This window comes from Kogia breviceps, chromosome 3, assembly GCF_026419965.1.
Source record: "Kogia breviceps isolate mKogBre1 chromosome 3, mKogBre1 haplotype 1, whole genome shotgun sequence".
Taxonomy (NCBI): Eukaryota; Metazoa; Chordata; class Mammalia; order Artiodactyla; family Physeteridae; genus Kogia; species Kogia breviceps.
In genome coordinates, this window is record NC_081312.1 from 86,817,611 (window position 1) to 86,830,088 (window position 12,478).

The 12,478-nt window shown below is 37.8% G+C and overlaps 1 protein-coding gene across 2 annotated transcripts in view; it reads right to left on the reverse strand.

Annotated features, from left to right (window-relative positions):
• UBR1 (ubiquitin protein ligase E3 component n-recognin 1) overlaps positions 1-12,478 on the reverse strand; it is a 166,080-nt gene that overhangs the window by 71,692 nt on the left and 81,910 nt on the right. For both annotated transcript variants that reach the window (XM_059059472.2, XM_059059471.2), the window contains exons 14-17: positions 11,884-12,012; positions 7,435-7,615; positions 787-848; positions 115-225 (exon numbers count right to left, since the gene is read on the reverse strand). In XM_059059472.2, the coding sequence (XP_058915455.1) occupies positions 115-225; positions 787-848; positions 7,435-7,615; positions 11,884-12,012 (483 nt within the window). The remainder of the gene's footprint in view (positions 1-114; positions 226-786; positions 849-7,434; positions 7,616-11,883; positions 12,013-12,478) is intronic.

The following is a 12,478-nucleotide window of genomic DNA, read 5'->3' on the forward strand; positions in this document are numbered from 1 at the left end:
GAGAACGCAAAACAAATACTCAGCAAAATCCAGGGACACAAAGTAAAACATATAAAAGAAAAAACAAGCAGAAAATGAACACATTCATAGTGTGAACAATAGGCCTTGCCATACCTGGCTAATGAGAGACAGCCCATTTCTTCGCCACATCTCAGCAACAACCTGGGCAACCAATACCAGACAACGCAAAGGATATTCCACTAGTACCTCTACTTGAAAATCCTCCTGAAACAGAGTGAGATCAATTCCATTATTTCCCAGAGGGCTTGGATGTTACAGCACTATACATTGCTCAGTTTTCTCATCTGTAAAACAGAAGAGCTTGAACTACATGACTCCAAGTCCCCATGATTCAGATTTCAATGTTTTATCATATAGATACAAAATTACTAACTGGGAATTATTCAGGTAGGTTTCAAAATATTCTTTTTCTTCCCACTGAACCAAGAGGTATTTAGAGGGGACTTCCCTGGTGGCGCGGTGGTTAAGAATCTGCCTGCCAATGCAGGGGACACGGGTTCGAGCCCTGGTCCAGGAAGATCCCACATGCCGTGGAGCAACTAAGCCCATGCGCCTAGAGCCCACGCTCCGCAACAAGAGAAGCCACTGCAATGAGAAGCCCGCACACTGCAACGAACAGTAGCCCCCGCTCGCCACAACTAGAGAAAGCCCATGCGCAGCAATGAAGACCCAACACAACCAAAAATAAATAAATAAATAATTTTTTAAAAAACAGGTATTGAGAAATAGAATATAAGGAAATCAACATTTAATAGAGTCACTTACAAAAGGCACAAATTCATGCAGTCTTGAAATAGCACCTAGCCTGCTTAAACGCACATGAAGACCTAAAGGTTAAAAAAAAAAGAGAGAAAAATGAGAAAGCAATAAACCCAGCTAATTTGTTTCCTAGTTAACTCATCAAGTTTGAAAACTTGTGAGATTTAAACAAACATTTATTGAGTTTAGAAATGACATCTCAGAATGCAAACATTTGGTTTCTAATTTTGAAACACAGTTTTACTAACATATTTAAGATCCTACATTGTACAAGGTGTGCTTATAAATTATATAAAAATAATATTCTGCCTCTTAAGAAATTATTCTCCTCTTAACCAAGCATCAAAAGAAATAAAAACTTATAAACAACACAGTCGTACTGTATAGCACAGGGAACTGTATTCAATATCCTGTGATAAACCATAATGGTAAAGAATATGAAAAAGAATGTATATATATGTATAGCTGAGTTATTTTACTGTACATCAGAAATTAAACACAACACTGTAAATCAACTATACTTCAATAAAATAAAAAAAAATAAAAATGAATCTAGGTATTTCTTTTTATAAAAATAGAAGTGACATAAAATCACTTCAATTATACCATATACAAAAATTAACTAAAAATGAATCAAAGATCTGAACACAGGAGCTAAAACTATAAAACCCTTAGAAAATAACATAGGGAAAAGGCTTCACAACATTGGATCTGGCCATAATTTCTTGGATATGACACCAAAAGAACTGGCAACCAAAGGGAAAATAAATGAGACTATACCAAATTAAAAACATTTGTGCATCAAAGGACACTATCAACAGAGTGAAAAGGCAACTCACAGAATGGGAGAAAATATTTGCATATATCTGATAAGCAGTAAATATCCAGAATATACAAAGAACTCCAGTAACTCAACAACAAAATCTGATTAAAAAATAGACAAAGGACTTGAACAGACCTTTCTCCAAAGAAGATATACATATGGCCAGTAAGCACAGGAAAAGATGCTCAATATCACTAATCATTAAGGAAATGCAAATCAAAACAAGGAGATACCACTTCACACTCATTAGGATGGCTATTTAAAAAACAAAAAATAACAAGTATTGATGAGGATGTAAAGAAATTGGATGAGATCCTTGCTGGGTAGAGTAATCTTGGTTGTAGGTTTTTTTCCTTCATCACTTTAAATATGTCCTGCCACTCCCTTCTGGCTTGTAGAGTTTCTGCTGAAAGATCAGATGTTAACCAGCTCTACAACAAATGCTAAAGGAACGTCTCTAGGCAAGAAACACAAGAGAAGGAAAAGACCTACAAGAACAACCCGAAACAATTAAGTAAACGGTAATAGGAACGTACATATCGATAATTACCTTAAATGTAAATGGATTAAATGCTCCCACCAAAAGACACAGACTGGCTGAATGGATACAAAAACAAGACCCATATATATGCTGTCTACAAGAGACCCGCTTCAAACCTAGGGACACATACAGACTGAAAGTAAGGGAATGGAAAAAGATATTCCATGCAAATGGAAATCAGAAGAAAGCTGGAGTAGCAATTCTCATATCAGACAAAATAGACTTTAAAATAAAAACTATTACAAGAGACAAAGAAGGACACTACATAATGATCAAGGGATCGATCCATGAAGAAGATATAACAATTGTAAATATTTATGCACCCAACATAGGAGCACCTCAATACATAAGGCAAACACTAACAGCCTTAAAAGGGGAAATCGACAGTAACACAATTATAGTAGGGGACTTTAACACCCCACTGTCACCAATGGACAGATCATCCAAAATGAAAATAAATAAGGAAACACAAGCTTTAAATGATACATTACACAAGATGGACTTAATTGATATTTATAGGACATTCCATCCAAAAACAACAGAATACACATTTTTCTAAAGTGCTCATGGAACATTCTCCAGGATCGATCATATATTGGGTCACAAATCGAACCTTGGCAAATTTAAGAAAACTGAAATCGTATCAAGTATCTTTTCCGACCACAGTGCTATGAGACTAGATATCAATTACAGTTAAAGATCTGTAAAAAATACAAACACATGGAGGCTAAACAATACACTACTTAATAACGAAGTGATCACTGAAGAAATCAAAGAGGAAATCAAAAAGTACTTAGAAACAAATGACAATGGAGACCCAATGACCCAAAACCTATGGGATACAGCAAAAGCAGTTCTAAGAGGGAAGTTTATAGCAATACAACCATACCTTAAGAAACAGGAAACATCTCGAATAAACAACCTAACTTTGCACCTAAAGCAATTAGAGAAGGAAGAACAAAAAAACCCCAAATTTAGCAGAAGGAAAGAAATCATAAAGATCAGATCAGAAATAAATGAAAAAGAAATGAGGGAAACAATAGCAAAGATCAATAAAAGTAAAAGCTGGTTCTTTGAGAAGATAAATAAAATTGATAAACCATTAGCCAGACTCATCAAGAATAAAAGGGAGAAGACTCAAATCAATACAATTAGAAATGAAAAAGGAGATGTAACAACTGACTCTGCAGAAATACAAAAGTATTAGAGATTACTACAAGCAACTCTATGCCAATAAAATGGACAACCTGGAAGAAATGGACAAATTCTTAGAAATGCACAACCTGCCAAGACTGAACCAGGAAGAAATAGAAAATATGAACAGACCAATCACAAGCACTGAAATTGAAACTGTGATTCAAAATCTTCCAACAAACAAAAGCCCAGGACCAGATGGCTTCACAGGCGAATTCTATCAAACATTTAGAGAAGAGCTAACACCTATCCTTCTCAAACTCTTCCAAAAGATAGCAGAGGGAGGAACACTCCCAAACTCATTCCATGAGGCCACCATCACCCTGATACCAAAACCAGACAAAGACGTCACAAAGAAACAAAACTACAGGCCAATATCACTGATGAACACAGATGCAAAAATCCTCAACAAAATATTAGCAAACAGAATCCAACAGCACATTAAAAGGATCATACACCATGATCAAGTGCGGTTTATTCCAGAAATGCAAGGATTCTTCAATATACGCAAATCAATCAACGTGATACACCATATCAACAAACTGAAGGAGAAAAACCATATGATCATCTCAATAGATGCAGAGAAAGCTTTTGACAAAATTCAACACTCATTTATGATAAAAACCCTGCAGAAAGTAGGCATACAGGGAACTTTCCTCAATATAATAAAGGCCATATATGACAAACCCACAGCAAATATCATTCTCAATGGTGAAAAACTGAAACCATTTCCACTAAGATCAGGAACAAGACAGGGTTGCCCACTCTCACCACTCTTATTCAACATAGTTTTGGAAGTTCTAGCCACAGCAATCAGAGAAGAAAAAGAAATAAAAGGAATCCAAATAGGAAAAGAAGAAGTAAAGCTGTCACTGTTTGCAGATGACATGATACTATACATAGAGAATTCTAAGGATGCTACCAGAAAACTACTAGAGCTAATCAATGAATTTGGTAAAGTTGCAGGATACAAAACTAATGCACAGAAATCTCTGGCATTCTTATACACTAATGATGAAAAATCTGAGAGTGAAATTAAGAAAACACTCCCATTTACCATTGCAACAAAAAGAATAAAATATCTAGGAATAAACCTACATAAGGAGACAAAAGACTTGTATGCAGAAAACTATAAGACACTGATGAAAGAAATTAAAGATGATACAAATAGGTGGAGAAATATACCATGTTCTTGGATTGGAAGAATCAACATTGTGAAAATGACTCTACTACCCAAAGCAATCTACAGATTCAATGCTATCCCTATCAAATTACCACTGGCATTTTTTACAGAACTAGAACAAAAAATTTCACAATTTGTATGGAAACACAAAAGACCCCGAAAAGCCAAAGTAATCTTGAGAACAAAAAATGGAGCTGGAGGAATCAGGCTCCCTGACTTCAGACTATACTACAAAGCTACAGTAATCAAGACAGTATGGTACTGGCACAAAAACAGAAATACAGATCAATGGAACAGGATAGAGAGCCCAGAGATAAACCCACACACATATGGTCACCTTATCTTTGATAAAGGTGGGAAGGATATACAGTGGAGAAAAGACAGCCTCTTCAATAAGTGGTGCTGGGAAAACTGGACAGCTACCTGTAAAAGTATGAAATTAGAACACTCCCTAACACCACACACAAAAATAAATTCAAAATGGGTTAAAGACCTAAATGTAAGGCCAGACACTATCAAACTCTTAGAGGAAAACATAGGCAGAACACTCTATGACATAAATCACAGCAAGATCCTTTTTGACCCATCTCCTAGAGAAATGGAAATAAAAACAAAAATAAACAAATGGGACCTAATGAAACTTAAAAGCTTTTGCACAGCAAAGGATACCATAAACAAGATCAAAAGACAACCCTCAGAATGGGAGAAAATATTTGCTAATGAATCAACTGACAAAGGATTAATCTCCAAAATTTATAAGCAACTCATGAAGCTCAGTAACAAAAAAACAAACAACCCCATTCAAAAATGGGCAGAAGAACTAAATAGACATTTCTCCAAAGAAGATATACAGATTGCTAACAAACACATGAAAGAATGCTCAACATCATTAATCATTAGAGAAATGCAAATCAAAACTACAATGAGATATCATCTCACACCAGTCAGATTGGCCATCATCAAAAACTCTAGAAACAATAAATGCTGGAGAGGGTGTGGAGAAAAGGGAACACTCTTGCACTGCTGGTGGGAATGTAAATTGATACAGCCACTATGGAGAACAATATGGAGGTTCCTTAAAAAACTACAAATAGAACTACCATACGACCCAGCAATCCCACTACTGGGCATATACCCTGAGAAAACCATAATTCAAAAAGAGTCATGTACCAAAATGTTCATTGCAGCTCTATTTACGATAGCCAGGACATGGAAGCAACCTAAGTGTCCATCAACAGATGAATGGATAAAGAAGATGTGGCGCATATATACAATGGAATATTACTCAGCCATAAAAAGAAATGAAACTGAGTTATTTGTAGTGAGGTGGATGGACCTGGAGTCTGTCATACAGAGTGAAGTAAGTCAGAAGGAGAAAAACAAATACTGTATGCTAACACATATATATGGACTCTGAGGAAAAAAAAAATGTCATGAAGAGATTATTGGTAGGACAGGAATAAAACAGACTTACTAGAGCATGGACTTGAGGATATGGGGAGGGTGAAGGGTAAGCTGTGACGAAGTGAGAGAGTGGCAGGGACATATATACACTATCAAATGTAAATTAGATAGCTAGTGGGAAGCTGCCACATAGCACAGGGAGATCACCTCTGTGCTTTGTGACCACGTAGAGGGGTGGGATAGGGAAGCTGGGAGAGAGGGTGATGCAAGAGGGAAGAGATATGGGAACATATGTATATGTATAACTGATTCACTTTGTTGTAAAGGAAAAACTAACACACTATTGTAAAACAGTTATACTCCAATAAAGATGTTTAAAAAAAAAAAAAGAAATTGGAATCCTTGTGCTCTGCTTCTGGGAATGTAAGATGGTGCAGCTGCTATGGAAAACAGTATGGTGGTTCCTCAAAAAATTAAAAAGTAGAATTACCTTATGATCCAGCAATTCCACTTAATGGGTATATACCCCAAGAACTGAAAACAAGCACTCAAACACATATTTGGACACTGTGTTCATGGCAACATTATGTGACAATAGCCAAAAGATGTAAGCAACCCAAGCATCTACTGGAGGATGAATAGATAAACAAAACGTGGTATATACATACTATGGAATATTATTCAACTGTAAAAATGAAGGAAATCTGACATATACTACAACATGGATGAACTCTGAGGACATTATGCTAAGTGAAATAATCCAGTTATAAAAGGATATGAGTATGATTTCACTTATATGAGGTACCTAGAGTAGTCAAGTCATAGAGACAGAAAATCAGAGACTGTAGGGAGCAGGGAATGAGGAGCTATGTTGAATGGCCACAAATTTCAGATTGGGAAGATGAAAAGAATTCTGGATATGGATGGTGGTGATGGTTGTACAACAATGTGAAAGTACTTAGTGTCACTGAACTATATACTTAAAAAATGATTAAAATGGTAAATTTTATGTTATATATATTTTACCACAATTAAAAATATAAATATGTACACTTATACAAAGTTGTTAAAAAAAAAAAAGAAACTGACATGGTCAATTTACATAGAAATGCAAATCAAAGGATGATTAAAGAAAATCTATTATTTCTTTCTTTTAGTGGTGAAAGGAACAGTGACACAGTGAACACACTGGTGCAATCAGGCAGAGAAGATGGTGAAAAAACAGCAACAAGATTTTCCTATATTTACATTTGGTTAGGTGATAAGTTACCAAGTTAATCCTTAAGCGTATAGTATAAGGATCCATTAGTTGACCCAGATAACAAAAAGCCCAGGTAGCACCCTTAGACGTTCTGGTCACAGCTCTTTGAAGGATAGGGACAGCTTTTAACTGCAGTATCTGATCCGAGTATGTCTGTGCATACTGAGAACAAAAATAGTACTGATTCTAATACGAATATATAGAAAACAAAGTTAATAGAAACATGCAAAAACCAAATAAACACTCACCAGCAAGAGTCCTAGAGATTGGCAGATGTATGCTTACAAGATCTTCAGATACTCTGTAGGATTTAGTTTCCAAAGTATGACCGCACAACTGTACTACTGTTTTGCTACTAGATTTGAAACTTGTACTGCACCTCATCACAGCTTTATGACATTCTTTATAAGCCACCAGTAAGAGTTCCTCCTAAAAGGAAAATAAAAATGCAAATAAATTGACAAGTTATCTACTTTATTACATCATTCAGTAAATATTTACTAAACACAAGCACAAAATTGTTTTATGTGTTACTAGAGCTACATCAACAGGATCTGCAAACCTGTAGGAAATATTATGACAGTCAGACAGACACACATACACACACAATCAAAGTAAAAAATTGTAAGCCACGTAAATGGTATAAACTAATAACCTTAATAGGGCAAAAAAAAAAAAAGAATCACAAACAACTGGGAATACTTATTTGCAAAAGTAGCTTTTGAGGGGCTTCCATGGTGGCACAGTGGTTAAGAAACCACCAGCCAACGCAGGGGACACGGGTTCAAGCCCTCGTGCAGGAAGATCCCACATGCCATGAAGCAACTAAGCCCACGCGCCACATATTGAGCCTGCGCTCTAGAGCCCGTGAGTCACAACTACTGAGCCCACGTGCCACAACTGCTGAAGCCCACGTGCCTAGAGCCTGTGCTCTGCAACAAGAGAAGCCACTGCAATGAAGAGTAGCCACCACTCGCCAGAACTAGAGAAAGCCCACGTACAGCAACAAAGACCCAATGCAGCCAAAAATAAATAAATTAATTAATTTTTTTTTAAAGTAGCTTTTGAGTGGGGTTTGAAAGAATATGCAGAATTTAAGCATGGGGGGAAGATGGAGAGATGGTAGTACTGTAATCAGAGATACAGAATAAACAAAGAAAAATAAGGGGAAGGAAGTATAACCCCTGTTCGGGCAGTGGAAAGGAATAAAAACTAGATAAATCAAAGGGTTTATGGACAGAATTAATGAGCAATTAAACTGGAAATATGCCTTGGCGTTGCCATGTAAAGTTGAATATACTAATACTGTCTGATGTGTAGTATTGTAGTCAACATATTGCTTCAAGAAGAATTAGTGGGTGTCACTGAAGGTGACAGATTGGAGACAGTAGTGTTAGGAGACAAGGAAACTAATAGAAAGTTTACTACTAAGTTAAGTGTAAGGTGATAAGGGACTCAAACTAGGGTGGGGGCAGTCAGGGCAAAAAAGAATAAACCCACAGGAAATAAGTTAGGATTATAAAATAAATTTAGGATAAGGAAGACTCAAATCTGGCTAAGTATGGCAGGGAGATGAGTCAAAGGTCACTTTTTAAGAGTATTTCTCACTGATTTTATCTTGAAAAAAGGAATTCTATAGTTAAATAAATTGGGGGAATATCTCTCTTAGAAATGAGCACATTAATTTTTTTTTTCTTTAAATAAATTCATTCAGTTAGTTTTTGCTGCGTTGGTTCTTCGTTGTGTGAGGGCTTTCTCTAGCTGCGGTGAGCAGGGGCTACTCTTCATTGAGGTGCGCAGGCTTCTCATTGCAGTGGCTTATCTTGTTGCAGAGCACGGGCTCTAGGCACATGGGCTTCAGTAGTTGCAGCACACAGGCTCAGTAGTTGTGGCACACGGGCTTAGCTGCTCTGCAGCATGTGGGATCTTCCCAGACCAGGGCTTGAACCTGTGTCCCCTGCACTGGCAGGTGGATTCTTAACCACTGCGCCACCAGGGAAGTCCTGAGAACACTGATTAATCAAAGGGTTTGAGAAGTTCAGTGGCTTAAAAAATCATGTTTGTGCTTCACTGGTGGCACAGTGGTTGAGAGTCCGCCTGCCAATGCAGGGGACATGGGTTTGTGCCCCAGTCTGGAAAGATCCCACATGCCGCGGAGCGGCTGGGCCCGTGAGCCATGGCCGCTGAGCCTGCGCGTCCGGAGCCTGCACTTCGCAACGGGAGAGGCCACAACAGTGAGAGGCCCACGTACCGCAAAAAAAAAAAAAAAAATCATGTTCGATTTTGTTCAACCTAGCATTTCCCAATCTTACATGAACATAAAACTCTTTTCCCCCTCAAAAGTCTGTTAACATCTAACACACAGAACACAGTGGCTCTCAGATTTCCTGTATGGATGAACGTATGAATCATGGTACCATGAACAGAATAAGGGAGTCAAGAAGAAAAAATGCAAGCTGGAAGTAGAATGAAATGATGACAAATCAATTTAATATATTCTTAGTTTGAAATACAAATGTAAGATCCAAGCAGTAATGTGTAGCACACAAACAGAAGTGATTCTATAGTTTGGGAAAGTTATCTTACGAAGTTTTAATTGGGGTGGTAGAAATAAAACACCTGTAAGAAAAAGAAAACATTGGGGAATGTCTTACTTAGTAGGCAGAAGGAAGTGAGGGGAAAAAGGCAATCATTGATTGAAATGGGTAATCAATAAGAGAAATATTAGGATAAGTGGGTTTGTGAAAATCAGAGGGAAAGAGTTTCAAAACGATTAAGGTTCTCAAAAGAATGCAATGCTACAGACATTTAAGGAAGATAGGGGACTTAGAAAAGACCTCTGAATTTGGTTACTAAATAGATCCTCTGACATTTTTTCAAAAAGCAGTTCCTATCAATTGGTAAGGGCAGAAGCCTGGCTCTAAAGAAGTTTTAGAAGCTAAAGAGTGGCGACAGTAAATGTAGATGACTTCAGGAGGTTTTGCAGATGTCAACATGAACACCACACACTTTGACCTCATCTCCAACAATTAAGCATGCCCTTCATAAAGATGAGGGGAACCAAAAAATATGTGCTGTGGTAGTTGCTGGACAATATTTCCTGTCCTTATTGTTCTACACAGCTGCTGTGCTAGATTAAAGTTTATTGTGTCTGTGAGCATGACCGCCACTCTGAACCCATGACCAATGGCTGGTGGTGGCGCAGATGAGGAAAAAAGAAATAAAATACAGTTCATGAGGTAGCAATGACAAGTGAGGGGGCTTTTATTCTCATTGTTCTTAAGAATAGGAGAGTCCTGTGTGTTTACAGGCAGATGAATGAAAGAGTGGGAAATACCAGAGGAGACAACTGAGGAAGCAAACTCCAGGAAGAAGTAATATAGGTTGGGACCAAGAGCCTAGGTAGAGACATCACTTTTAGAAAGAGGAAAATGAAAGAGACCAATAGTGAAGATATATATAGAAACTTAGTGAACTGACTATAGTAAGATATACAGAGAAACTGGAGAAGATCAAAGAATTTGACTTACATAATGTTAATTTTCTCAGAACAGAAAAAAATGAGGTCATCTTCTCAAAAGGGAGTCTGGAGTAGGATTGTGTTTAAAGAGCATTATGGTCTAAAATTATTGCTTAAGGAGAGGACTTCGCTGGTGGTCCAGTGGTTAAGAATCAGCCTTCCAATGCAGGGGACATGGGTTCAATCTCTGGTTGGGGAATTAAGATCCCACATGCCACGGGGCAACTAAGCCCACACACCACAACTACTGAGCATGCAGGCCACAACTAGAGAAGACCATGCACTGCAACAAGGAGGATGCATGCCACAGCGGAGGCTTCCACATGCCACAGCAAAGATCCCATGTGCCGCAACTAAGATCCAACGCAGCCACAAATAAAATAAATAAATATTTTCAAAAATAAATAAATAAAATAAAATTATTGCTTAAGGAAAAACATTAGTTCCATATTTTAAAATTAATTTTCTTGGACTTCCCTGGTGGCACAGTCATTAAGAATCCGCCTGCCAATGAAGGGGACATGGGTTCGATCCCTGCTCTAGGAAGATCCCACATGCTGTGGAGCAACTAAGCCCAAGTGCCACAACTACTGAGCCTGCATGACACAACTACTGAAGCCCACGTGCCTAGATCCCATGCTCTGCAGCAAGAGAAGCCACTGCAATGAGAAGCCCACATACTGCAACAAAGAGTAGCCCCCGATCGCTGCAACTAGAGAAAGCCCATACACAGCAACGAAGACCCAACACAGCCAAAAATAAATTAATTAAAAAATAAATAACTAAAATTAATTTTCTTAATGGTTTAACTCACATAACAAGGCTCTTGATTGAATAAATATCTATACCCCTCCACTGTTGGAATATTTAAAAGTCTAGTCCTAATTTTATTATTAACATTCATGCCCAAGGAAATAAATTTATCAATAATTAATTTATTAATTGGTTAGTGTGTGCTGTATATTTTAAACTCCACTATTCCCAAAGGTAAATGGAATGCCATGGAGCACATTTTCTAATTAAGTGTAAAAAACTACAAATTTAATAAGATAATTCAAATATATAAGAAACTAAGTAATAAAACTTTACATCAAGGAAGTTGCAACATAAAACTATACTATTAATAACAATCAGAACACTTAAAAAGGCACGGATCCTTCTAACAAATTTTACTTACATCACAAGCGCACCACTCTTGGAACATTAGTAAAATATTCTTCAATTGCATCTGTATAGCAATGGCAGCCTCCCAGTCAGGATCCACTTCTATGTGTTGCCCAACCTGTCTTCTGATTTCTTCCATTCCCTACAAGAAGAGAGTGGTTAACATATACATATGGGCCCTCTTTCTTTGCTCTTCCACTGGCAAAATATAAAATCATCAGGATTTATATTCATGTATGTGTAGTTTTTTAACATGGCTGTTACACTAGGTCAGAACACAAGGGTTCAAATCATAACTCTGTCACTTTCTAGCTATATGACCCTGGTCAAATTATTTCTAAGCTGATTCCCTTATATGTAAAAGGGGGATAATAATAGTAACTACCTCATAAGATTGCTATGAGGCTCAAAAGAAATAATGCATGGGCTTCCCTGGTGGCGCAGTGCTTGAGAGTCCGCCTGCCGATGCAGGGGACGCGGGTTCGTGCCCCGGTCCGGGAAGATACCACGTGCCGCGGAGCGGCTGGGCGCGTGAGCCATGGCCGCTGAGCCTCCGCGTCCGGAGCCTGTGCTCCGCAACGGGAAAGGCCACAACAGTGAGAGGCCCG